At 35.8% G+C, this 27,536-nt stretch overlaps 1 protein-coding gene and 1 long non-coding RNA gene across 2 annotated transcripts in view; one reads left to right on the top strand and one right to left on the bottom strand.

Annotated features, from left to right (window-relative positions):
* ARHGAP15 (Rho GTPase activating protein 15) overlaps positions 1-27,536 on the bottom strand; it is a 610,094-nt gene that overhangs the window by 467,548 nt on the left and 115,010 nt on the right. The window contains exon 6 of the mRNA XM_035726444.1: positions 20,006-20,095. Within this exon, the coding sequence (XP_035582337.1) occupies positions 20,006-20,095 (90 nt within the window). The remainder of the gene's footprint in view (positions 1-20,005; positions 20,096-27,536) is intronic.
* Positions 850-8,903, top strand: LOC113921002. Its single transcript, XR_003519468.1, has 3 exons — positions 850-987; positions 6,768-6,873; positions 8,471-8,903. It is a non-coding gene; the product is annotated as an uncharacterized LOC113921002 (long non-coding RNA).

The raw sequence follows: 27,536 nt of genomic DNA, 5'->3' as shown, positions 1-27,536 counted from the left end.
ATATGATAAAAGATAAACATCATAAAACCATAGAGAAGGATGCATTAGTCACAAAAAGGCATTATTGCATGTTTGACTAGATGGGTCACTCCACACTCCACACCAGAATAAATTATGAATGAATTAAATAGCACCAATGGATCAAATAGCTAAATGTCTAAAAATATCAAAATCCTTTCAAAAATAGGCAATACAGATGAAAAGTAACTGACCTCAGGGTAGGTAAGGATTTTACTTTAAAGCATAAATGCAAAGGAAATCATATCCAAAGCAAAACAGAAATGTCTACACCAGGTTGAAATCTGGGTAGTAACATCTTGAGCAAAGTAAAAATCAAATAAAGTATTGTAGTTGGTAAAGGATACGTAACAGACAAAGATTAATATTTCCTTAGAGGAGTGCTTATAAATTATTAACAAAGTATTTGCACCTCATTGTGGAAAATTTCTTTAAGTTATTGATATTTGCATGTAATGGGATTTTGGTACACTTATCAATAGAACAGGTGGGTCTGTGGGACTGCCAGCCTGTATTCTGAATATACTCCCAACCACAGTGTCATTCACTGAGAATAATTTGGCTTGGGATATTTTCCTTTGGATCTTCTCAGTGTGCTCAGTGAAGTGGTAAAAAATGATAACTATTTTCTAAATTGCTTGACTTTAAAAAAATCTTTTAACCAAATTCATAATGTATAGAAAATGACTTGGGATGCTTTTTTCAACGGAAGGAGTGTACTAATCAAATCAGAGTTTTTGATTCCTGGATTATATTGTTATTTATCTTCATAGAAAAATTGTCAAAATCTGATTGGGTGAATTGTAATTCATATTTTACCTTATTAATAAGGAAGGAGCAGATATTAATTCAAAGCTCAAGAATCTCAACCATCAGCAGTGAAGGAACACACAAAAATTAAACAAAATCGTGGAGATTGTGAAATTTAAGAACTGGATGAGCATGTTGACTCTAAGGATCATGACTTCGGTGAGACTCACTTCTTTCATATGTGATGACAATGACAGTTTTGATGGCAAAAAAGAAAAAAAAAGTTCAGCCTCCTGTGCTTAATACTACTGAAATCCTTAAGATCCGTAAATCTATATCTTTATCTCTGCTGTCTCTGCATTTCAGACCTTTTTATTCTCTCTTTAGGGATTTATTAATGGAAAAGTTTGAGAAGCAGTACTTTAATGAGTTTATAATGTCTTTGTAAAATAATAATACTGTGTTTATTAACTGTATGGGATGTTATACATCTACTAATACCGACCTTTCAAAGTAGTCATGATTCATTCATTCTTTTCTTTATGACAGACAAAATGCTGTAGGTATCTCCTATGCACAACTTCATGTGTTCAGAGATCAGTATACAACTGCAAAACCATTATCACAATCAACATCATAAATTTCTCCATCACCTCAGAGATCAGTATACAATTGTAAAATAATTGTATTACAATCAACATCATAAACTCCTCCATCACCTCCTATGATTTCTATATAAATTAGAAATAATATAATAATAATTCTATATAAATTAGAGCATGTGAACATAATGAACACATATTTGAAAATGTTAGCATAGGAATATTTCGCATGGGAAACATGTCCAACATAGTACTTTCTCTTGCTCAAAGAAGTCTACCAAACATGTAGCCTCCTAAATAAGAAAGCTTGTTTTATTTCCTGGAGAATCTAAGATGTTCTAAAATTTTTTTAACAATTCTTTGAAATGTATTTGCTTAGGAAAGGCAGCATGCAGCAGGGTCTTTCCTTTTCACCCCACCGGAGAATTTTCTTTCAATAAATATCAGAGTTGGTCCTGATTTAGTCTTTAAATGCCAATTTTTTCTACTTCACTCTTAAGCTAAATATTTGTTCCCTTCTTGGTATCTTCAAAATTACTTGATGATAACATACCCATATTTTACCTTAACCAACTTGGCTGTCAAATGTACATTCACATAGATTTAACAACCATCTTGCTCATCTGAAAATATGAAAACCAAGCGTGCCATTCTATTGCTATTTTAGAGGTCATTTAATCTCATTTTTGAATCTAGATTTTGAGATATATTATACATATATACATATACACATAATATACATATATAGATACACACAGACACACACAGACACACACAGACACACACACACACACACACACACACTCTAAGAGTTTTTACCTCACTGGCATTACATTTGCTTGAAAGAAAAAAAGAATACTGGTTTGTACAAGATGCAAAAAATCTTTTACTCCTTCTGTTCCAATTCACAGCCGTATACACATCTATTTGCCATTCTTTGCTAACACAGGACTCATTTTGTTTTTTCACATTCTTGGGAATTCCAATCAGTTTAATTGTTTGACAGAATTGTCCTGCCTTTCCTCTGAAGGTGTAGATTTTTCAAGTGCCAGCAACATATACTAGAATATTTCCCAGGAGTGGCAGCTAATTGCAACTTGGTTTACTGGGACTTTTGTTTGAGGGCCTTTTTGTTTGTTTGTTTTATACCAATATGCTCTACATTAGAAAAATAGGACTTAAAACTGATGCTTTCAAAGAAAAAAACCCCTACACTCTGTAAAATTACTTTGCCTTGATGGCTACATACATACAGTTGAATTGCAATCATTTTTCACTGACATTAGTTGGTACTTTTGCTAAATTAAAGTAGTTTTTACTTGTTGTAACAAATCTAGAACATTAAAAATGAGGTTTATGCCTCATGCTAAAAATATAGATGGCTTTTTTCCCAAAGAAAATGTGTTCTTTTTGCTACTGAACAATTTATATTAACAGCCCTCATTTCTTCTTCCATCCCATCTAATATTATCTCTTTAGTATAGACCCCAAAAGGGTATCACTCATACAACTGGATAGGAAAACAATCATAATTTCCCATGCTAAATATGTGTATTCCAGAAAATAATTGGTTTTTCAACAAAAGCGCTCTACGGTATGTTTTCTTAGCAGATCATTTCCTGACAGTATAACAATATGGACACAACATGTATACACTTTGTACTTTAAAAGATGATATAGAAATTTCTATCACTAGAACACACACTTATTTGATGATGTAAGACATATATTAATTCACCATTGTAAAAAGGAATACACCTATTTCCAGTCAGTTACTAAACGCAAACATTTTCCAACCCTTACTTCAGTTTTGTCATCCTCAGAAAGCATTTCACCCTGAAATTTGACCTTTAGTTCTCATAAGTCATGCATCTGACTTGGGCTTAAATAATTATTGATGGAAATTTTCTAAGTTCTCAACACTTCTGAACTAATTTTAAAACAGATATGAGTTGGTATGCAGTTTGACATGTGTTTTTTAATAACTTGAACTCTAGTTTCATACTCAACAGTGTTTATTAAAGGAGCTGAATGGTTCTTTTAAATGAGTCATTATGTTACCATCAATTACAAGTACACAATAAATTATGTTAAATGTGCTTTCATCTCTGGAATGGCTTGATGAAATTTTATTCCATTTAAATAACAAAAACAACCATTTATTTAGATTGAGCAGGTTGTATCAGGTGATTTGAGTATTTAGTTGTGCCAGGATTGTGGTAGGGTCTATTACTAGTTAACCGTGTATACCACACCTCTCCCTGCAGAGGCCCTGCATATGGGAGGGTTCTGCATCTGTGCTTTGTTGACTCTTGACTCCCTTAGTCCCAAGAAATGAAGACAGACCTGACATATGTTAAGTAGGAGATTTAAAGGCCAGCATGTAGTCTGCCATCTATTTCAGAGAGACGCTATTCCATCAACATAGAACTCAGAGTGAAGACAGTGTAGAGCCAAACAACAGAAGTTTGTTCCTAAACAGTTAATTACCCTATCTTGGCTAATAAAGGAAACATCAGTTTAATTTTGGTAAATCAAAACTCTGATGATATTTGGTCTTTTGTATCATTCCACTAAAATTTTCTTCATTAAATTATTATATCTCTTTTATTAGTTTGGAAATGTGAGTGAATACTGAGCAAAGTTTATGGAAAAAATGAAGTATAAGGATTTTGTCCATACAGTGGAAACCTTATGTAATATAATACAGGTGGTCCCTCTAATGTCTCCCTACCTCTGATTCAGGTTGGATTCATTGAACTAGAAAATTATTACACTCTCAGAAATATTTCCCCTTTAATAAGTAAATTTAACAAATTCATATGCTAAGTGAGCAAAGTAAGAAATAAACATGAATTAGCAATCATAGATGTATAACATTTCCAAAGAGTGTCTTTTGTAAAAGCCATCTAATTCCTTACAATGGCAACCACTGACCACTTTCAGTATGCCCTGTTCTGTGTTCCAGAAAAGTTAGCAGGATTCACCAATAGCAAGTAAGTGCATAATCCAAGTATTAGTTCCTTTCTTAGATCCTGTGTTTGAAAATATCTCAGCTACTTTCTCCAAAGACATTTTCATGATTTGATTTGTATTACACTGGAAAAAAATAATTTTGCTTGGCTTTAGAAGATAAAGTAACATGTGTTATCAAAATGGCATTTTATATGGGGTGGGAAAATTGATTTAAAACAAACTGTGAATAAAATAAAATAAAATAAAATAAACTGTGAAACAAGGGACATAATAGGAATAAATGGGAAATAGTTGAGTGTTATTTAATTTCTTAAACATAAATTAGACATTTTTGAAAACTGACTTTTTCCAAGATTCTGGAGTTCTACTCAATACTGTGAAAAAGTAATAACTGAACGCACAACTTCTAAAATAACTATGATAAAAGTATCATTTCATTTAAAACCTAGGCTTTGATGTAACTGAATAATTTTATCTCCTGATTTTCATCAGTTTCTGTTCCTGAATTTAACCTAACACAGATTTAGAAATAATAAACCTTATTAAAATTTTTAAATTTAATTAAATAATTCAAATAAAATTTTAATCCAAGACATCATCATATCATGCAGCTTTAATATGAATATACTATGCTTGTCTTTGGGTTTAATTATGTTAGGAAAAAAACTCCAGAAAGAAATCAATAAATTAAACATATTAAACATTTTTGGAAGTAAACCTATTTGAAATAAACACGTTTTGGGAAGAAATAAAGAAACTAAAAATCATATTGATGAAGGCAGTTATGGGAATTGTATATTTGCCTTACACAAATAAACATTGTCTGAAAATTCTCAGGAATAATAACAACACTTTCGATGCGGACATCTTTCAAGATTAAAGAAATTGCTAGAATCTTTAATTTCAAAAGCCAAAGCAATGTGGTCTTTATGTTTTTCTTCACTAATGGTTTTTAACATGGAGGGTTATTTTCAACTTTTAAGAACAAATAAAAAATTATCATTTGCAATGAAAATATGACAAGGATCATTTTCTTAGGTCATTTGCGAGCTTTTCCATCAGCAGCACAGAAATCAAATTTCTTTTCTTTCTCCCAGAAAGTCTTGAAGTGCCAAAACGTTTTGGTTATATTTAGATTTCCCCATTGTAGCTCTATCTGCTCTTAGGTCTTACAGCTCAATTTTTAGGTTAGAACCTCTATGGTTGCTGGCCTAGCAATGACCTGTGACAACCCTGGATCCTGTTGGTCCAGACTATTTTAAAAACTAGTATAGACATAAAAACCCTCTGATTTTTAAGAAGCCAAGAAAGATACTATCTTGAAGACTCTGAACATGCTGTTCCATGAGCATTTGCTGTCATTTTTTTCCCTTGTAACTTCTGAAGCCAAATTATGTTTCCTCCACCTAATGTTGCAAAAACTTTGGGTGAAAGCCCAAAGTGCTTCTAAGACTCTGGTATGGTTCTGTGTAACCTGGCATCTTTCCTGGAACTTAACTTTGTTAGGCATCTATTTCTATAAACAAACTGTGTAATAGAAAAGACACATGACCAGATGAAATGCCACTACCTACATTTGCTCTACAACCTTGTAAGGAGCCAGGGCTTGGTCATTAATAATTAGACACCGACACCATGAACTGTGGTTCCATAACCTTTTAAAAAGCCTTTTATGCAGGTTGAAACTGGCTTTCAAATCTGTCATCATTTATCATGAAAATCAAGCTATTGAATTTTATTTGTAGACATATTACTTGTATCAATCAGCTATTGCTCTGTAACAAAGTAGGTCAAAATTTAATGGCTTACAACAAGTATTGATTTGCTTAGAATCAGGAATCTGGGTTATACTTGAATATTCTCATATAGTAATGCAACCGGAAGTCCTGGACCTACATTACCAGGTAAGTCAGTACATTGGGCAATAGGCCTGTTTCTGGATGCCTTTCGTACACCAGGGTGGTTATCCATAACTTATCAGTGCCTGTGGCAAGTCCAGGCTATGGTGCGAACTTCTTGACTCAGGTCTTTATGACAGAAAATTCAATGAAGAATTAGATTATCATGTTGCTATGGAGTTTGTGTCAGGGTCCAATACAAGCTTCCCAGCAAATGTTTCTGGGTTCTGAAGGCTTTACCTCCTATAGTAAATAAATCATCACCATTGTTAAGTAGCTCCTGGCCTTTTATTGGGTCAGAATAGAGACTGAGTACCTTATCATAGTACATCAAGTGACTACATAACTTCAGCTTCCCATGATGAGATGGGGAATGCCAAATCCACAGAAATGTAATTTTGGGAAGCAACCCATGGATGGAAATGCTGTATTCAGAATTTGGTCCAAGTGGGTCCAGAGTGCCTAAGTAACTTACCTGAACATATGGCTGAAACTTTTATTTTATCTATCACTGTTTTACCAGGGCCTCTCTCTGAGATTCCACCTATGGCCTCATGGGGGGTTCTTCAAAGCCAGCTGATGAAAGAGGAAAAGCTGAAGCCTGATTCATGGATGGCTCAAATATGCTGGTGAGCACCAAAAAATGGACTGTAGGTACACCAAGGGCCCACTCTGGGGTTACCCTCTAGGACAATGGGGAAGAGAAATCCTCAGGAAGGGATAGAAGCAATAAAGTTGAGTTATAGGGAGTAGGGTAGCCTGAAGTAAGGATATAGACTGATTTCTAGAAAGTGGAGAATGCTTTTGCTGGTCAGTCAGAGGCCTAGAATCAGATGATCTGGAAGACTAGAGACAACGAAGTCTGGCAAATGTCAGTAGACTCACAGGAGTGAGCACAGAGCATGTAGATCTTTGTATTTCATCTTAATGTCGTAATGTCTACCAGAGTAAGTCAGTGTACCAGATGATTTAATCAGTCAAAGTTTCCTCCAGCCTCTGTCTTTAGCCACTCAGAACTTGCAAAATGGGCTCATGAATGGAGTGGCCATGGTGGCAGGGATGGAAACTATGCACACATCCAAACAGAATGCCTCCCTTTCACCAATGCTGATGTAACTCCTACCACTGCTGACTGCTCAGTCTTCTAGCAACAGAGGCAGGCCCTGAGCCCTTCAAGCAGACCAACCAGGTGCACCTAATGGCAAACTGACTGTAACAGACCCTTTTCATCCTTGGGGGAACAGTGATTCATCCTCACTGGAATTGACATCAGCTCTGGATACGGGTTTGCCTTCTCTGCCTATGATGCCTCTGCCTGCCCCACCATTCCATAGTTTTAAGAGTGCCCAACTTTGCAACAGAGGACCATTCACAACATTGTCTCAAACCAGGGAAGTGAAGCGAGTACAATGCTGGACACATGATCCTGGGATCCACTGGTTTTAGTGAATAACACATTAATAGATGTAATCAACCTAATAAAATAATAGAATTACTCCAATTAAGATAGTAGCTTGGGGAAAAGACCTTGTTTGATTGGGTTGCTATATTCCAAGTGCAGTATATACACTGATCAACATCTGAAACATGTCACAGTGTCCCCAGTAGCCAGAATACATAGATCCAAGGACCAAGAGGTAGAAGTAGGAGTTGCTCCTGTTAGTAACCCATTTGCAGCATCTATGCTTCTAGGTTTTTCAACTTCAGCTGGATTAAAAATTCTTGTTCTTGGGATGGGAAATAGATTTGTTTCTAGCACAGATTAGTAATGGTATCTCTGAACTTAAAGCTATAGCCACTCCTTGGTGACAGTGGATACTAAAGATGTTGGCCAGCAGGAAAACCAAATAGCTACTCTACTCAGGGATAATTGGCCCTAATTATAATGAAGAGGTCAGGCAGCTTCTGCACAATGGGATCAGGAGAAATGATTCAGGAACTCAGGAGATTCACTGATTTGTATCTAGGTGCTTCCAGGCCTAGAGAAAGCAGTGAACTTTCAAGTGCAGTGAACAGAGTCTGGCAATGTCAAAAAATTAAGAATTCAGGGCTGTCAGGTATGAAGGTCTGATTTACCTCATGAGGCAAACACAACTTACAGGCCTGACTGATACCGAGAAAAATTTAGAATGAGTGGTGGAGAGGGTGGATGGTGAATATCAAATATGGCCTCAGACACTGATGGAATAGAAGAATGTAGTTTTTCCACTAAAACTTCTTTATCAGTTTTCTTGTAGAGATGGAGCCCAGCCACCATCTTGAAGACTCTACAATGGACAAGACTTAACCAGAGGTACAAGTCAATTTGAGTATTCCAAGGAGGACTGAATCAAATACTTCTTGTGTCCTGCCTTACATCCTCTTGCCTTTACTGTGACTCCAGCTGCAGCAGGTGTAAACAGTTCTGTGTGGGTTTCAAATCCCTTTGTGTCGACTGTATCTTGGCTCAAGATTTATCTTGCACTTTCTGCCATGGATATTCAGAGTCTATGGACCTTCTCATCTCAGAGGCAACCATAACCAAAGAGGTGAGAAGCTGATGGACAAATGCTTTGTCCTGTCAATCCTTGGGTGGAAAATTCTGACAAGCATCCAGCCATTCTATGAGCAACTCAATAAAGGCCCTGCATTGTCTTTTCTCCTTTCTCCATTTCACTCTTGCCAGTACTGAATTCTTGGCTTTCTGGGATTACCTCCTAAATAAACTAGTTGCAACACAATTCCCAGTCTCAAACTTTGCTATGACAGGGAACCCAGCCTAGTCAGAAGGCATATATGGCAAAACTATTTTCTTAAAGAGAATTCAAAACTAGCTTCCTCTAAAAGGAAAGGATCACCCCTCCACTGAGATGCAGCTGTCGCTGTCATAAAATCTAGCATAAACAAATACACCATCAAATGCCCTGCTATAAAACATAACATCTAGCAATTACATACTAAAAGATTTAAGGTGACATCATTCATTACAGTATATGAATGATCCTCCTGACTAAATGGGAATTTAGTGTTAAGTAGCTGTAAAAGCTGCCAAAAAGCAAATGTTATTGAAACAAACATTAGAAACTTATGACTACAACCTGGGGCATCCTGACCAAAGCTACTATCTCTCTTATGGAGCCATTAGAAACTACCATAGGGTTGTATCCAAGTCGATTAGGAGAACAATTTACTAGAAATTTTATACTTATAGATGAAAGGGGCAGGGGCATAATCATTATTGATTTCACTTTCTTTGTCAGGTGTTATTGTTGTTGGTGTTTTCTTATATCCTCTCCCTAAATAGAGACAGAGTAAGGGTGAGGAATTGAGCAATCTTCCCAGGAAAGATGAGCAATGTTCTTTCATGAGTCAAATGAAATGTTGTGAGGAAGGAAACATTTTAAGTGGCAAAAGAAGCTAGTAACAAGGGTAATACCAAGTATGCATTCACAGTGAAAATCTTAACTGAGAAACTTAAAATAAAACCCACAGTCTAACGTTTAAAAATAGGCATTTACAAGCTTTCTTGCACAGGGTAATATTTATTCAATATTATAATTCTCTAAATTTAGTGCAATGGCTCTTTGTTATCTGACTTTTACTGAATCATAAGGGGATTAATGATATAGGCAAATATCCACTAGAAACTGAGTATTAACTATCAGATATCATCCTTGAATATCCGGGATTAAACTTCAACTCTCCTCTTGGGGCACTTTTAACTCATTATCTCCTATACTCTTCAGAGACCTGTGATCTGTATAAATATCCACTTTAAGGATGAGGATTTTCACTATGTATAAGGAGACATCCCACAGTTATTAGAAACTTAAAATATATACTAAAAATGTAAAGGTAAACTTACTGCTTCTAATTAAGAATGAGTTAATGCACTGACGCTTGAGAAACAGTGAAATTTCTTAAATTACATTTTAACTATTTTGTTTCCGGTAAAACACACACTTCAGCTGAAAAATATTTGCCATTTAATTTGTAAATCCCTGAAGAAAGACGAAATCATAAGTCTCCTAAGTCATTAACAATTAATCAGATTTCTTTAATATAACAATTGAATGACTGGGAAGAAATCTGGAGTTTTATGAAATCCTACAGATTTTTCTCTTTTGACATTGTAAATTATGTTATTTCTGAAATCAAACTCAGTGAGTGGTAATCAAAAAATGCGTGCTGGGATCCTGATAAGGAATTTATAGCGTCTCATGTATATTCTTATTTAAGCAATACAGTATATCTTTAGATTCAATAAATCTTCCTATTATTTGACTACATATTTATTTGCTAACAGATATGAGTGTCTATAAAATTAATCAGTCAATAACAGCCAAGAGTAAACTCCTTAGATAAGCCATATACCAATATACTTTTATGTTCAGGACAAAAGATACACAAGTGAGCCATTGCTTCCCCTGAATCCTTCGTTCTGTGACAGAGAGAAAGGACTGCCATCAGGTGAATGACATTTAGGGCCAGGGGATTTCACGTCTATATTTTACCACATAAAGACAGCCCTCCTTCGAATACCTCGCCAGAGCCCCCAGCCAAAATCAAACCAGTGAAGTCAGTGCTGAAACACCAACGAGCCACCAGATGGCAGCAATGCTTTTATGAATAATGCAGCATTCTGTGCAGTCCATCTAAGATTTCCTATGTTAATAATAGAACAATCCTTACTTTAGTAAAAGGACAGATTTGTTCATAATGAAGCCAGCCATTTTTTTCATGTCACTGGTTATATTTTGTGGGGTCTATTTGCTTTCTTGTATTTGGGTACCCCAAAATATTTATTTTCTTACACTTTAAACACCAAAGTGCTGTTGAATTTCATTTTGATATTGTGGTAGAAAATGCCTGTGGCTTGAAACAAATATTTTCCTTTCTGATGGACAAATAACATCTGTGGTTGTAAATGTTCCAGTGTAGCTGTCAAAAGAGAAGGGTTTCACATAATTTCCTGCCACCCTCATTGGTACATCCTACACATCAAAAGAGTATGTTCATAACCTCCCTTTCTACGAATTGATTTCAAATCTACCACACATCTCAAATATCAGAAGCTTGTCTTCTACTTGATGATGGGTGTTTGAATTTTGAAAAATGAAGCTTTGCTTAAATGCAAGCTGAAAAAAGAAACACAAAAACCATCAAGTCTCAGGCAACCCCCCATATCAGTGCCTCTTTTCCCTTTTGGAGCCGATTGCAGTAATTAGTTAATTTTGCCACTAAAGTTTTTGGTTTGCACATGTTCACCAAGGAACTCAGGCTGGTAGAATTTCCCCAGTGCTGGAAATAAAATGTTAGGCAAATTGGTGGGACTAAAGCCAAGAATCTAATAGTGCTCTTCTAAAACAGAAACCATCTAAACCCTTGATGTGAATGTTCCTTTCTTGGTCATTATCTGATCTGTTATCTGAAAACAGTTCAAACAGCTCCCTTCCTGATTTCTCCTCAACATCAGGCACTTTATTTCATTGTTTCACTTAGGTCATCTCTCAACATCCTGTTTTGTTAAGATAAAATTTAGAGCAGCCTCCTCTTTTCTTCAAATAACAAGACTCCTTCACTCTTCTGCAGTGTTTTATATTTTTGCTTTTGAATATTTATTTTCTACCAAATTTTTAGTAACACATTTAACTCATATATTGAGAGATTCTATGCATAGATTCTACAAGTGGCCTCTCCAATTCTGTATGAGTGCTGGCATTTTCCTTTCATCTTAAACTTAGTGGGTTTTTCCCCCCCTTGTGTTCATTTCAAACCTTTGTTTATGGACGCTTGCTTTGTTATTTTCTTATACTCCTTTAAACATTGCTCTGAGGTTTGAGAGTTTTGCTCACCACTGCCCAGATTTTTCTCCTGCTCAGTGGCTTGTGGCATATAAACACTGTGAATATATATATATTTTTTTCTCTTGCTTTCAGAAGCAGCCTCATTACCTTATGTTTCTAAAAACTGAATGGCATTGACTATTTATCTGCCAGTGATCCTAGGCTGTCCAAAAGCACTCAATTTTATTTTGCCTTGTGTCATCCTTATGGACAAGCTGTAAAATGTGATACCATTTACTGGCCCCATCTATTATGTACCAGCTTTAGGGATTAGGTCGTTCCTTTTTCTGGAAGAAGCCTGTTTGCCATTAAAAAAAAAAAAAATCATACTCAGCATGAAATAAACATGGCTGCTCTCTTTAAAAATATATAGTAAGTGTTTTGAAACAAACATGGAAAGGGGATCCAGTGGCTTGAATGTTGTCTTGCCAGTATCAGTGTAATATCTTCTGGACTTTACAAGATGAAAGTCACAAATGGAGAACCATTGCACTTGGTGATTCTACTTGGATCTCATGAAATCCCCATCAGGCTGTGGTAGCTTTTGCTCAGGTGGGCATGCATGGCCTGAAGTTCCAGGTTTGATTTTGTGTAGCTCATTTAACCTCACTCTGCTTCTGTGGACATGAGGAACTATACTGTCAGCCCATGAGTGGCACAGTGACCATCACACCAGTCCTCAAGGAATAGAGTATGTTCCGTGAAAGGAGGCGGTTTACATCATGTCAGCAAATGAAGAACAGCGTGTTGCATTTAGCCTTGTGTCAAATTAAAATCCAAAATTTATTCCAAATGCACAGCTCTTATCTTTGAGCAGACAGAGCCGGCCATTCCAGGAGACAATGTGAAGTGAGCTAACCAGTGATCTAAGCTCATTAGGTCACATGCATCCATTCTTCCACCAAAATGTTAGAAGGATAAGAAACCAAGTTGACATTTTTCTTTTCTCTAAATCTTGATTTATTTTATTTTGGAATCTTAAAATCTTGGTTCCCTTGGCTAATTTGGTACTAAAATTTACTAACATGGCTATTGTCAATCTTTACTGTCATCCTGTTGCATTCTGCTTTGATAATAGTTCAAAAGGAAATGAATACACAAAGATTGCATCTGGCCCTTCAGTAGGAAGTGGAATAAAGTAGCTGTGCAAAATGTGTAAATACCCTCATAGACTACTAAGCTTCATGGGATCATCAGGAAAGATACACTTGCTATTGTTTCCTCTAATAGTATACTCAGTTTCTCAGTATCTTCATTCGATACTTGAGACTATTTTTTTTCCAAAGAACTTTAGTCCTCAAAAATTGAACCTTCAAAAGGACAGTGGTCCCCAAGTCACCTGGTCTGAAAAAATAGGCGTGTTCTTTACTTGAAGGGTGTATTCTCCATCCATCAACCTGTTTCTGTTTTTCCTTTCATCAGTCAGGCTACATGTTCCTTAGGTCTCACCCTGGATTCTTACAGTCAATTTTATTTCCTGCCCCCAGGCTCTTTGCTTTGCCGTAAATCTTAGACACCCTGACATTAATATTCTTAAATCAAAACCTCAGTTACAAAATTATATCACTCCATTCATCAAAATTCTTCTGTGCAATCCCACTGGCAAAAGTGAAGGCAAAATCATAAAAATAATCTTATCTCTTTCCCTTCAATAAGAAAATCACTATTGTCCCAATATTTCAGTGGGGGAATAAAGAGAGTTACCACTGTCTCTCTTTCATTTTTGAGCAGAGTTGCTGCACTTGTCTCTAGGTCCCCTTTTGCAAGTTGCTATCAATAACATGGTAGAGCCTTTCAGAGCAAGATGCCTGTCTTAAAGTATTTACTGGGAAAAGACAATAATTAATTAATTAAGACAATATAATTAATTATATTGATTAGACACTACATTACACTATTTTTATATAATAATAGAATATTCAAAATGATTTCTGTAAAGTTTGAGGACACACATTCTTAGTTACAAAATAAATAAAAATATTTTCACTCAGGGTATTAAATCTTAGTCGACTGGATAAGTTCACAAGGCAGTACAGAGGAGAGAAGAGGAACAGAAATCCTGAATTTTTTCTCACACATATCGAGGTATCCAGATCCTTCCAAAATCCACATCTGGAATTTCCCTCAAAGCTTTGTGAGATGACAGGGTTAACAGATGAATAATAATACCTGGTTGCATTTATATTAAAATCAGCCTTTTGGAGTTGCCTTCAAATACGGATTGCCTCATTTTAATGTTAACACAGATGGGAGACAGGTGAGGGAAGGACTATTATCTCTTATTTCCTTGGTGTGAAAAACTCTTAAGTTGGAGGAAGGAATCCTGCCCTTGGTTTTACCTACAGTTACAACTGACGTAGCCAAACTGGAACATGTGTCCCCAGACTCGTGTGCTCTCCCCACTGCACCTTCTGAATGATAGGTGAATATCTAACAGGTAGATAAAATGACTGGGGACAAGCTAGAAAGCAAAAACAACAAAAACAAAAACAAAACAAAACAAAAAACTCAACTGTATTAGACATTAAGGCCGCTCTTACTCTGGTTTATTTTTAATGCCATGCCTTTTAAGATACTGTGAGTAATTCTCTAAAGTGAAACCAGCTTTACTCGAAATCTAATGCATATATGAATGTGGAAGAATCATCCTTTTGCATTTAGTCTAACTACAAGCATTGAAAAATGAAAGAGAAAATTGGTAAAAGCTCAGATTTATTTTAAACCACCACTTTTAACAGAAGGAAATGGATAAAAGCAAAATACCGGTAGTTTTCCTTTAGGCTTAAAATAACATTTTCCGAGATGTTATTAAATTATCTTCGCATTAATAAACTTAAGGAGTACTTAAACATTTTAAACTAAGACATACTCAGATCAGGAAGAGCAATCAAATTATGTTTAAATGTAAAGCATATCCATGGAAAATATTACATGAATATGTTTAATATACATTATAGGCAGAAGACCCCCAACCGAAGAAAGATAATACAAGTAATGAAAAATCTATTCTGAGATTCACTTTACTTTTAGGGACAGAACCTGTTCCCCTGAGATGTATTTAGATACTAAAAAAGGAATCTCAAATCCAGGAAATTCAGTCATGATTTTTGTCGAGGTTATAAATTGGTGCCAGGGAATGAAAACGGACTTTCATCGTGTTGAGTCATTTAACTGCCTTTTTCCCCCCGTCTTTCAAGCAGGTAAATGATATAGTTCTAATCAGCCATAATTCATTAATAGTAGAATTATCTTGTTTAAGGCACATAATCTATAAATGAGTCTGCTGCGTGTTCATGGGTAAATTTTTAAGTTTTATTTGAAAGGAAACTCAGGAACACTGAGGCCTACTCACTGTCTTGCTGTGAGAAACAGAAAACCTTTAGAGTATAAATGATTTCATTATCTTAGATAAATAATCCTCTACCGTCATATAGGTTGTCATGAAAAGGACCAAGGAAACAGATAGGATGTTTCTTATTCTTTACCCCTATTTACAAAAGTGAGTAGAGTGGACACTCAGGAATTCATCTTGGAGGACAGAGCCTATATTGTGGACATAATATCTTAAGATTTTTTTCTGACAGTGAATTCTTTTTTTAGCTATCAGAATGCCAATCTAACCTTAACAGTAACAACTGAATGAGTTGAAAGGAGTCCAGTCCTCTGGTGTAGTAAGTACAAAGCAGTATGCCCTATAGTCTCTTTCTTGTTGTTCTCTGTGAGGAGAAAAGCTCACTTACGCAAGAGTAAAGAATGTGCACGTGCTAAGCTAAACCTGGACCATCTTCTATTTAAAAGGGGGTATCTCCTTGGATGTGGTCAATGTTTTTGACACAGAGCATCTTTGGACGTGATAGACACATCGTGAACTCCCTTCCCCTGACTTTCAAAAATATTAACTCGGAGAGAGCCTTTTGTTTGAAGGAAGGAAACCTGAGTGAAAAAGTTCCTTCCACTTGGAAACAGGAAGATATTAATGGTTAAAAAAAATTACTTATTGTTTTAAATCCCCTTGTAGCCATTTGCTCAGTTGAACTTCCCCCTGAAAAGCTTTGTAAGTGCAGCTGTATCCACAGCGAAAGAGAAGGGGACAGAGAACCCCGTGTGTCACAGCTACCGCCTGAAATACTGCCATCCTGTAACAGGGTTTTATTTAGTTATTACAACTATCTCTCTGTAAATGACAGTTAGGATTATTTAAGATTATGTTGTAATCCTTTTAATCCTCAGTGCTTTAAATTTCAGGCTAAACACCAAAGAGCAAACTAGCACTTAGCAGGAATGTTTAAAACATGTGATTTGAACATAAATCTTTTTATTCACTCTTTCCCGATGAAGACCTCGCTTTGCTCTTAAGTTAACTAAGAAAACTTGTACCAGAGTTCATTACAAATCACTCGGTTGCTAAATGCTTTCTCGAGCTACATCAAACTTGTGATGGTCCTTGACAATTATGCTAAATGCAGAATTAAATGAAGGTTAGCAGCAATGAACATTTACTGATATAACTTAGAATTTGCATGACCTTTTGTAAGTACAACATGCCTTTCTGGGTTTGTGTGTACGCGTATGGAAATGGTCATTCTATTTCCTAAGGCGAGCTATTAGACGCGGGTACATACATGGACACACATACATTATATCACAATCATACATTTGAAACACATACTAGGATTTGTCTATACGTACTTTATTATAGAAGCTCCTAATGATTTGAAAAAAATAAACCATTTATTATTAAGAAGTACCAATTAGGCCAAAAAGTTTTCTGTTATAAAACAGGCAGGGCGCCTGGGTGGCTCAGTCGTTGAGCATCTGCCTTCGGCTCAGGTCATGATCCCAGGGTCCTGGGATCGAGTCCCACATCGGGCTCCCCGCTTCGCGGGAAGCCTGCTTCTCCCTCTCCCACTCCCCCTGCTTGTGTTCCTGCTCTTGCTATCTCTCTCTGTCAAATAAATAAAATCTTAAAAAAAAAAAAAAAACAGGCAGATGTTCTTGAACTCAGTCAGTGAGCATCATTCTGACTTACTGAGAGTTGTTGAATACCAAACCTTAAAACTTAATTAATATTGTCACTGTTATGTTACCACATACCAATCAAGTAAGATTGAATCTACATCAAGAGTTTAGTAAGGCTTTGACTATGAAGGAAATTTGGCTTTTAATACAAAGAGAAAATGAACACCTTAAATGTCCCAATGGCATATACAAATGAACGAGACAAATGAAATCCTTCCATTTTTGTGTGTCACAGATGTGTGCTTTTGAGTCTTCCAGGCGCATAATTTTTATTTGTTTTCCTATTCATGTTAAGTTCGGCTTCTCTACAGACATTGTAATTATGTGGCATCTAATTGCTAATCCATCAACTTTTTAAAGACAGATTTCAAATTTTAAATTATTTCTAATTTTGCTCTTCTTTGATTTTTCTTGAACCAAAAATCTCAATAGTCATTTACTATCTGTAATCTATAATTCATAGACTGAGATTGAACACCAAGCCTAATTCAAACTTGGAATTTTAAAGCTATTTCTGATGTAGCACATCAGCTGAAGCTATGATGGTCTTTTTCAGTCAGGAAGAAGCACTTCATTATTCTGTAGGTAATGAAACCCTTGTACACACACACACTCAAACACCCAACAATGCCTTAATACCATGTTTTTGAGACATAATCATGTTTATTCTGATCATTTGAGAGTTAGACCAGCTAATGTATCTAATCAAATATTGATGCAAGTCATCTAGATTTAGCTCTCTGGCAAATCCTTTCCTATGCTTTTTTGTTAACAGAACTATAAAAGCTATTTATATTGTTCCTCTCAAAGGGTTTACCCTTGTAGTCTGTATCTATGGAAACGTATTAGTAAATTTTACCTAAGTACATGTGTTTGGGTAATGAAAAGATGTCAGCATGACAAGAAAACCACATGATTCACCCCAAAAAGAATGAAGTAGGAAATGAAATTGGAATCTTTCTTTAGCTTTGTTATTCACAGCATCCTTATAATCACTTCTTTCCTGTTTCTCTAAACTACAAGGATACAAGACAAAAAGAGTTAAGCTGGATATAAGAACACTGATGTCCCATAAACTACTTACGTACCTTACAAACAAAAGTAGCTGGCAAAGCTACTCCAAAAAGCTACCAAAAGTGAGAATAGTTTTTTTTTTTAATATCTTTGGAAGTACCTATATTCAGAAATATAAAAAGCAAGGAAAAATTATAGCAGGAGGCAGTCAGTCATATAAGGAAAGGTCAATCTCATATCATTAATATATATTATCATACATATCATCAATGCAGGTGGCTTAAATATAAATCGATGTATATTATGTTCAAAGCTATGTAAAATTATGCATAAATATTCTTCTTCCATATTGCAGTCCTATATACATTGTATATATTTCACCATCCTCATCTTTTATCTAACTTAACTTTTCAAAAGACTAACAGAGGGAACAGAAAAAGGCTACCTTAGACCAACTCCAAGAGTTTCTATTGTCCAAGAATTACGTGAATGTCAAATTTTAATGTCTTTATTTTATGACATGGGGACAAGGATGCTAAACTCATAATACATAATATGACAACCCCACTTAACTCACCCAACCTAGTTCAGAACTATTCATACTCATCATCCAGGTTATAATAAAAGCTAGGAATATGACCTCTAATTTTTTTTTATTTATTGTAGAATAACAAAAAAGAGTAAGAAATTTGGAGGCAGGCTATGTCACTGATTTACAATTCCTCTCTTCAAAACAAAATTTATTTTTCTTTTCTTGATTCTGTAAATTCAGATTCTAATCACTTTTGGCTATATTTAGTCCTTTGATTTCTAGGAAAGTATGTTTAATTTTCTTTATTTTTTTCTTCTTTCTTTCTCTCTTTTGGTAAAAAGAAATAAATCTCCAGCATATAAAAAATGAATGCCTGAATAGAATAAAAGCAGGACCAGAAAAATAAGTTATTCTAGAAATGTTAATGTGGGTCCGGTTTATTTGGTAGACCTGGATTAGCATCTGGGAAATGCAGAACTGGAGACCAGTTCTTTTCTCCCCAGGGAGAGCTCAGATAGGAAATGTCACCTATCTACACTTCTGTAAGACTCAATATATTAATTTTACTGATGCATTTAAGAATGGAATTGACCTTTTTTCAAGAGCCAAAATGGTCTTAGGAGGCATTTAATATAGTAATTATAATAATCTAGTTCCTGGCTACTAAATTATATAAATCCTAAAATATACCTAGAAAATTATTGGTTACTTTGGAAATATAAAAGTAAGTTAAATCTCACATAAAGATAGAAAAAGATAAAGCTCCATAATTTAAAGTTATTAATTGCCAAAGGGATCTTAGTAACATCATATATGAAATATTCAGTTTTCTCATTTCCTTTTTCTCAAGGATCTCATCTGGTTCTTTTCATTCAATGGAACATGATTGAAATTATTAATCATAGTTATTTTTTCCCAAAAATTAAATTATGCAATACAAAAATATCCAATTTCTATAGCTTTTCAGCTCTTTCCATTCCCCTAAGTTACACTGGTAAATGTAATGTAGGACTAGGGGCAGAAATGGAAATGAATGCAAAAAGTTTATATCTGAAAGTTCCACAATAAATCTATTTAAGTCAAACACTCTAGGTTTGAACCCCAAACAGCTATCAAATACAATGCAACACTCAATGACTTTGAGTGTAGAATTAGTCAAGACACAACATATATTTCCTATTTAGATAGCAACCAGTAACCAAGGAAAAGCCACAAAACAAACTAAAATTCAACAAGGAGGCGAAATCAGTTTTTCACAGTGACCTTCGAACAACTAGTTCATGCACATGAAAACATCACAACAAGGAAGTATATGTTGAGAGCTCACATTTAGAAGAATAGGAATAAATTTAATATACGTAACATTCTTACCTGAAAGACATTCTTTCGGCTTGATTTTTCCTTGGCCCATTCAATATGTGCTCCACACAAATCCACACTTTCTGGTTTGTGCCCAGTTTTCTGTAAACAAAATTGAAATAAGAATAAAAAGCATACATCATTGGTGATGCATGTCAGGAAAAATAAAAGTTTATTGAGTTAGCAACTTTACATATTTATAGTATAAACCCTTTCTTTTTCTTTTTTTTTACTTTTTTTTTCAGTTTCAAAGAGCTATCTGCACCCTCATGATCATTGTGGCATTATTTACAATAGCCAAGATGTGGCAACAACCTAAGTGTCTGTTGACAGAAGAATGGATAAGGAAAATGACATGTAGATACAAATATATAGATATAAATATCGATCCACATGGAAAAATTATTCAGCCATAAAAAAGAAGGAAATCCTGCTATCTGTGACAATATGGATGAACCTTAAGGGTATTATGCTAAGTGAAGTCAGTCAAACAGAAGAAGACAAATACTGCATGATCTCACTTACATATGGAATCTAAAAAAGTCAAACTCCTAGAAACAGAGAGTGGTTACCAGGGGCTGGGGAAATAGGGAGATGTCGGTTAAAGGTACAAACTTTTAGGGGGTGCCTGGGTGGCTCAGTCAGTTAAGCACTCGACTTTTGGTTTCAGCTCAGGTTGTGATCACATGGTTGTGGGATCGAGCCCCAGGTCAGACTCCGCACTCAGCGTGGAGTCCGCTTGAGATTCTCTCTATCCTTCTGCCTCTGCCCTTCCTCCCGCTCGTGCTTTCTCTCTCTCTCAAAATAAATAAATTCTTTAAAAAAAGAAGGTACAGACTTTTAGTTAGAAGATGAATAAGTTCTTTGAATCAATTGCACAGCATGGTAACGATAGTTAACACTACTGTATAATTGAAAGTTGCTAGGAGAGTAGATTTTAAACATTCTCACCACACACACACACACACACACACACACACAAAGGTAACTATGTGATGTAGTAGATGTGTAAACTAATATTAACGTGGTAATCACTTCACAATATTTACATATATCACGTCATCACTCAGTACACCTTAAACTTACACAGTGTTGTCATTTATATCTCCATAAACTGGAAGAAAACCCCAAATTTAATAAATGTTTATTAGGTGCCAACTGTGCACCTTTTGGAAGTTCATTTTTCAGACTTTTAAGACAATACATGTGAGTATGTGTATATTTGTATTTAATGAATTTAATTTAGACCAGATAGATTATAGCATGGGCTTCCTTTTTGCATGAAACAATGTGGATGTTACTTAGAAACTTCAGTAATTCATAATAATTAATGGGGATATTATCTATATTTGTTTCTTCATATTTTATTTTATTTTTTTAAAGATTTGTATTTATTTATTTGAGAGAGAGCACAAGCAGGGAGAGGGAAAAGCAGGCTACCTGATGAGCAGGGAGCCCTACACTGGGCTCAATCGCAGGATCCTGGGATCATGACCTGAGCCAAAGGCAGATGCTTAACTGACTGAGCCACCCAGGCACCCCAATTCTTCATATTTTAATTTTATTCAAGTGTATCATATTTATATAACTTTAAATTTCTATAACTCAGCACATTAAACAAAAGCTCACTTGTTTGGGAAATTTCTTTATTTTCAAGGAAGTAATGCCATATTTCAAAAACTCCAACTATTTTCAGATATTCTGAGCTACTCTAGTTTTCTCTATAAATTGAGTATTTTTCTCAAACAATTTTTCCATAGACTAGTTTAAACTTTTAGTATAAGAGGCATATAATATTTTAGACAATATTTTAACAGTATGAACTTTACTTTAAAACATGAAATTATGGGGGCTCCTGGTGGCTCAGTCAGTTAGGTGAACTGACTCTTGATTTTGGCTCAGGTCATGACCTTGGGGTCATGGGATTGAACACCACGTCGGGCTCCTCACTCGGTGGAGAGTCTATTGGGGATTCTCTCTCTCCCTCTGCCCCCCCCACTCCTGCCCTGTCTCTCAAATAAATAAATCTTTTTAAAAAAATAAATAAAACATGAAATTATGGAAGAATGGCAAAGTTGCTATAAGAAATTTGTTCACAATTGTTGCCTCATAGCCAGTATGTCCAATTCTATCAGTTTAATAGAAATAGACTATTTCTTCAGAAAGGCCAGAATTATGGGGGATTTACAGTAAATTGTGAGGTTTGTTTTTTTTTTTTTTCCACTTGGCAACTAAATAAAATTTTCTTGGGACGGGAAACATTGTATAAGCCAAGCATAACTTCCCTTCAGGATAAATTCAGCTGTCAGGACAGCCATGGAGAGCATATCTTTTCTCTGTTATCTGGTAGGAATCTCATGAGAAGTCAATCAAGATGAGGATGCCTTTTACAGATGCTTCAGCCAGTGAAATATTTTTATGGGTTCACTTGTACTCTGCCACCCAGGTGATCACTATTGTGGAAGACCTCAAAGCATGATAACGATGTTCATTGTCGAGTGATTTATGATGCAGAAAAATTAAAACAACCTGCTTCTTCTACAGTTAATTAGATTATGGGATACTTAGAATCAACAGAAATAATCATTAAGAGTATGTAACAAAAGAGATTATCTTTCCCATATAATGCAGGCTGTGGAAAAAAAAGATGGAATTATTTTATAGAAGAAGCACTTTTAATATGCCAAACACTTTTCTGTTTTACGACTATCAATTCACTTAATTTTTTCAACAACTATATTAGGTAGGTACTATTATTATCACCCTGTTACAGGTAATGATATGCTAGAATATTTAGGTATACTTTCCCAAGGTAACACAGGTAGAAAAGGAGGAGCCCGGATTAAATGAGGGCAGTGTCACTCCAGAGTCTGCTCCTAACCACTGTGCAGTCCTTGAAAATTGAACATTCACTGCTCTCACGTTCATGTTTAACCATGTAACATTTTGGGAAAAGATATGACTTTCTTATTAGATCCTAGTGCAGAGATATTGGTCTTGTTTCTGTCCTTCTCTGTTTAACTCGATCTTCCCATTGGGTCTTTACACCACCTGTTTACCTGGAAAACCTCCCAATCTTCACGTGGTTGACTCCTTCTTACCCATCAGGTCCCGGATAAATGTCACCTTGTCAGAGGTCTTCTCTGACTGTCTTATATAAAAGAGAGCTGTCTTCCAGCTTACTCTCTATCTCACTACTTGTTTTAATTTCAATGCAGCCTTCTTCCTAACTGAAATTAACATTTATATTTTTATATGCTGTCTGTTTTTCTCCCACTAAAATTAAGCTCCCTGAGCTGGGGCCTGGTTTGCCTTTTCCTCCACTGTCTTTCCCAATGTATGGAACAGGGCCTGGCACAGAGTTGTTGTTCAATGAATATTTGCTGAATTCATAAATGAAGGAAAAATACCAAAATGCAACTAGCTTTTGTGCTTTGGAAGGGGGTTTGGGCATCTAAAAATTCCCCATGTTACAACAATTGCGATTTATATTTGGTTTAATTCTTAAGCTGTCTTTGCTTCGATATGGAAAAGTGAAAAACAGTTTAATGGACTCATGTGGATTGAACCCCGTATTTCATAGAATCATTCAATAGACATTAACTGCACACTTATTTTACATCAAGTGTTAGCCACTGTGTTGGGCACTGGGACTCCAGAGGTAAGGAAGATACTCACTCTTCCTTTCAGAATCCCATACCAGCCTCAGACTCTATATAATTTTCAATAGATTTTCTCTCTATGGGAAAAAGCAATCTAAGCTTTTCCAGAGTTCTCACCATCCAGCTCTGCCACACTCTTCTCATCAGCATCATACATTAAATCCCATGGCTTTGGTCCTGGCTTGGATTTTTCTCAATCTGAACTCTGCCCATCATTCAGTCACCTCCCACGACCCTGCCCTTGACTCATGCATTCTTCATGAACCCATGGCTTCATCTCCTCTCCATTTCAGCAATCTTCATTCTGCTTTTCATCTAACAAATCCCATGTTCTGAGTTTTCATTACTTCTACCCTGTAATGTTGGCTTTTGATGTGATTGGAATCACCAGACCTTTTGTGTACCCCTCCAGGCCCTTCCTGGTTTCACTTCCTTCCACGAACAGGCCTATGTCCCCAACTCAGCAGCCACTTCAAGACTCCCCCATCTCTCACTCTCTTGCTCTCCCCCACGCGATGATCCACTCCACACTTTCATCCACTTTTCCTTCTTCTACCATTTTCCTCATATCCCCTAATTCTGGAGAAATAACTTTTGACTACTCAGAGTAATAACATTACAAATAATGGCCACTTTCTTCAGCTGGGTTTTTAACTCTGCTTAGGGGGAAAAAAACAAAAAACAAAAAAAACCCTGTGATAAGGACACTTAACATATCCATGAAATCATTACCAAGACCAATGTCATCAACACTTAGCAAACTTTTCTGTGTGTTTCTAGTCTCTTTCTATTCTTCCTCATAACACCTCTCTCCCAAGCTTCACCCCTTTCCAGTAGCCCATCAAATGGCGTTCTCCTAATTTGCAGAGATCATATAGCCCTTGAGCTAGAACTTTCACCACTCTTTCCACTTTCATAGTCCGTGTAATCAAAATGAACAACCATAAACTTTAATAAATCCCTTTAGGTTGTGCCCTCTGAAAGCTTTATATCAATTTCTCATTTATTCCTTACAACAGTCTTGTGCGGTCGCTACCATTGCCTTCAACTTACAATGTGGAGAAACTCAAGCAGGGAGTGGTTAAGTGCCGTACATAAGTTCACGCACTTAATATGTGCCTGAGCTGAGCTAGGAATTCACTGTCCTCTGACTCCAAGTCCCAAGTTCTTGATCACAACACAATACATGACCTCCTCTCCATACCTAGCCTTTCCTCCTACTAGGTCACATGATGAGAATTAACATTTTCTATCTCTTCCTTGTAAGTGTCATCATTTCCCATATTCTGTTCTGGCTCCTGGACATTTGGATCTGCGTCTGTGATTCTGGTCCACCTGTCTAATGAACTCCCATGCCTGGCATGACAGTGGCATCTATGAACATCAAAATCTCCTGGCTTGTTGTTGCCAGACAGTGCATGATCCACTCACAAAGCATGTCCTTTTCTGTCTCAGAGGAAGAGATGCTCCTTCTTCAGCCCAAGGCTTTTCCTCTCTGGTTCCTAATTCTATCTAATCCTCTTCCTCATTTTCTGAGTTGTCCCTTTTCTCCTACATTTTCAACCTCCCTCTCTCAGATAGATAACATCCTTTAGCCCACAGCCACACTCAGGTCACTCCTGTTCAAAAAAATATATAAGTTTATGCAAGCATCAACCCCACAATCTTGCTTGTTCTCAATCTCACCTATTTCTTTTCCATGATTGCCAGGATTCTTGAGTTTTCTACAGTCATATTCTCTGCTTGCTCATGTTTCATTCTCTTCTCAAGCCACTGCAGGCTTTTACTCTCTTCCTTAACTAATCTAAAATGGTTTTTTATGTCATTTTATTTTTATTTTTTTAATTAACATATTATGTATTATGTGTTTCAGGGGTACAGGTCTGTGATTCTTCAGTCTTACACAATTCACACCACTCACCACAGCACGTACCCTCCCCAGTGTTAATCATGAAGGTCAACAAAAACAATCTGATGCCTTCTCCCCCATCATCCTTTTACTTGAACTCTGGACTGTTAGATTCTGCTCCTTTTCCTTAAAGGTCTCTGCCCCTAAGCTATGGAGACATTTTCTCTCTAAATTTTTATTTCACATTTTATACTCTCCCTTCTCTGTTTCTTTACTGACTTCTCTTCCTCTTCCCACTTCTTAAGTGTTGGTAATCCCTGGCTTACTGTTCTAGGCCATCATTATTTCTTATAGTTTATATGCTTCCTATGGATTTGGTCTTGCTTCTGGTCTGATCCCTCACTTGGGACATATTGACTCCTCAATTTTTCCTCTGGCCCCCAGCTCCCACTTATGTACCAGAACTGTGTTTTCTAACTACCATTAGGCTGTAGCACAGACACCTCTGTGAAATCATCTTCTTCTCAGACTTGCCTTCTTTTCTCTATTGCTTGTCTTGTTTAATTATCCCCTATCCACTTCACCTTCTTCATTTTCTTAATTCTTCCCTTTCCTTTACCACTTAAAGCAAACAGTAGCCTGAATAGTCTGAAACAGAGCCTGAATTCCAGAATGAGCCCCATCTTCTTCATTTCATGAACACAGCCTCATTCAAGCTCTTATTTTCTCTCATCTGAATTCTCTCACTGTTTCCTCTGGGTCCACAAAAAAACATTTCATTTCATTCTCTACATTTTGACTTTTTTCCTTAAAACCCAAATCTTACCATATTTCTTCTGGAAAACTCATTATCTACAGGATAATTCACAAATCTCTCAGTAGGATATACAGGCTCTTTTACATCGTTTCCCAACCATTCTTCTGAGTTCCCTTTATCCCTCCTTCTTCTACAACCAACCATGCTAAATTCATGGCAGTTCCAATATGCACCGTGATTTCACAACTTTATACGTTGGATGCACCCTTTTCATCTGGAACACATTTATTTTTCTTTGACCCTCTTTCATTCATTTTGATGATGTAACTCCAAAATAATCTCCATAAGGTGTTCTTTTAGCTCTGCTGGCCCAGTCTCCTCTTCCCACCATCTCCCCTATTCTAAAATCCATTTTGTTACAATTCTTTTGGTTATCCAATAGAGAATTAGAATGGAAAATTTCCACATTCCTTACAAAATAAATAATACTTCTCAGGATAACAGTTTACAAAATGAAAACATTTACAAAATGTAATTTAATAGTTTACAGAATTAAAACACAATATTCCCATTCATATTGATCTTTAATAGGAAATGAACTTATGTCACAATCAAAGCAAATGATAGAGTTTGGGATCAATTCAGAAGTATACCGGAAAAAGTTAAATTGATTTGAGTAAAATTCAGTAAATAAATATATCAGCTTCAAGAAGAGAAAACTAAGATATATTGATAGAGGAGTATATAAAGATGATCCTGCTCAGTAGTTCATTATTACAAAGCTAAAGCAGAAAGACCTAGGCTTGAAGAACAATGCTAAGAACTCAGATTTATTAGAAAGAAAAATTTTCAGAATTTAAACATTGTTAAACACTGGAAGAAGTTTTTCAGAAAAGTTGTCAAATTTATTTGGAAGACAGTCAAGATTTTATTCAAGAAGGCTGAAATTAAAGAATCCTTTAATAGAAAACATATTTCTGATTCTACAGCTATAAAACACAAGAAAAAGTCTGCTAATGAACTACATGATGCCAATGGATCATATTGTACATCATTATAAAAATATACTTTTTAAAAATTGACTAAATTTGGATTTAAATCTAAGAGTGTACTTATCATATCTCTTCTGAGGTAAACTTAAAATACAAATGACTGATTTTTTAAATATTTAAATAGAATTATTTAAAAGTTACTGCTTCTGGACAATAAAATATAAAAACCTTTTTGTTGGGGCAATGTGAAGTCATTAAAAATTCATCCTGGGTTTTGTCCACT

Source organism: Zalophus californianus, chromosome 3 (assembly GCF_009762305.2).
Source record: "Zalophus californianus isolate mZalCal1 chromosome 3, mZalCal1.pri.v2, whole genome shotgun sequence".
In the NCBI taxonomy this organism is placed as follows: domain Eukaryota; kingdom Metazoa; phylum Chordata; class Mammalia; order Carnivora; family Otariidae; genus Zalophus; species Zalophus californianus.
Note: the sequence above shows the minus strand (reverse complement) of the source record. Positions and strands in the feature narration are given on the sequence as shown.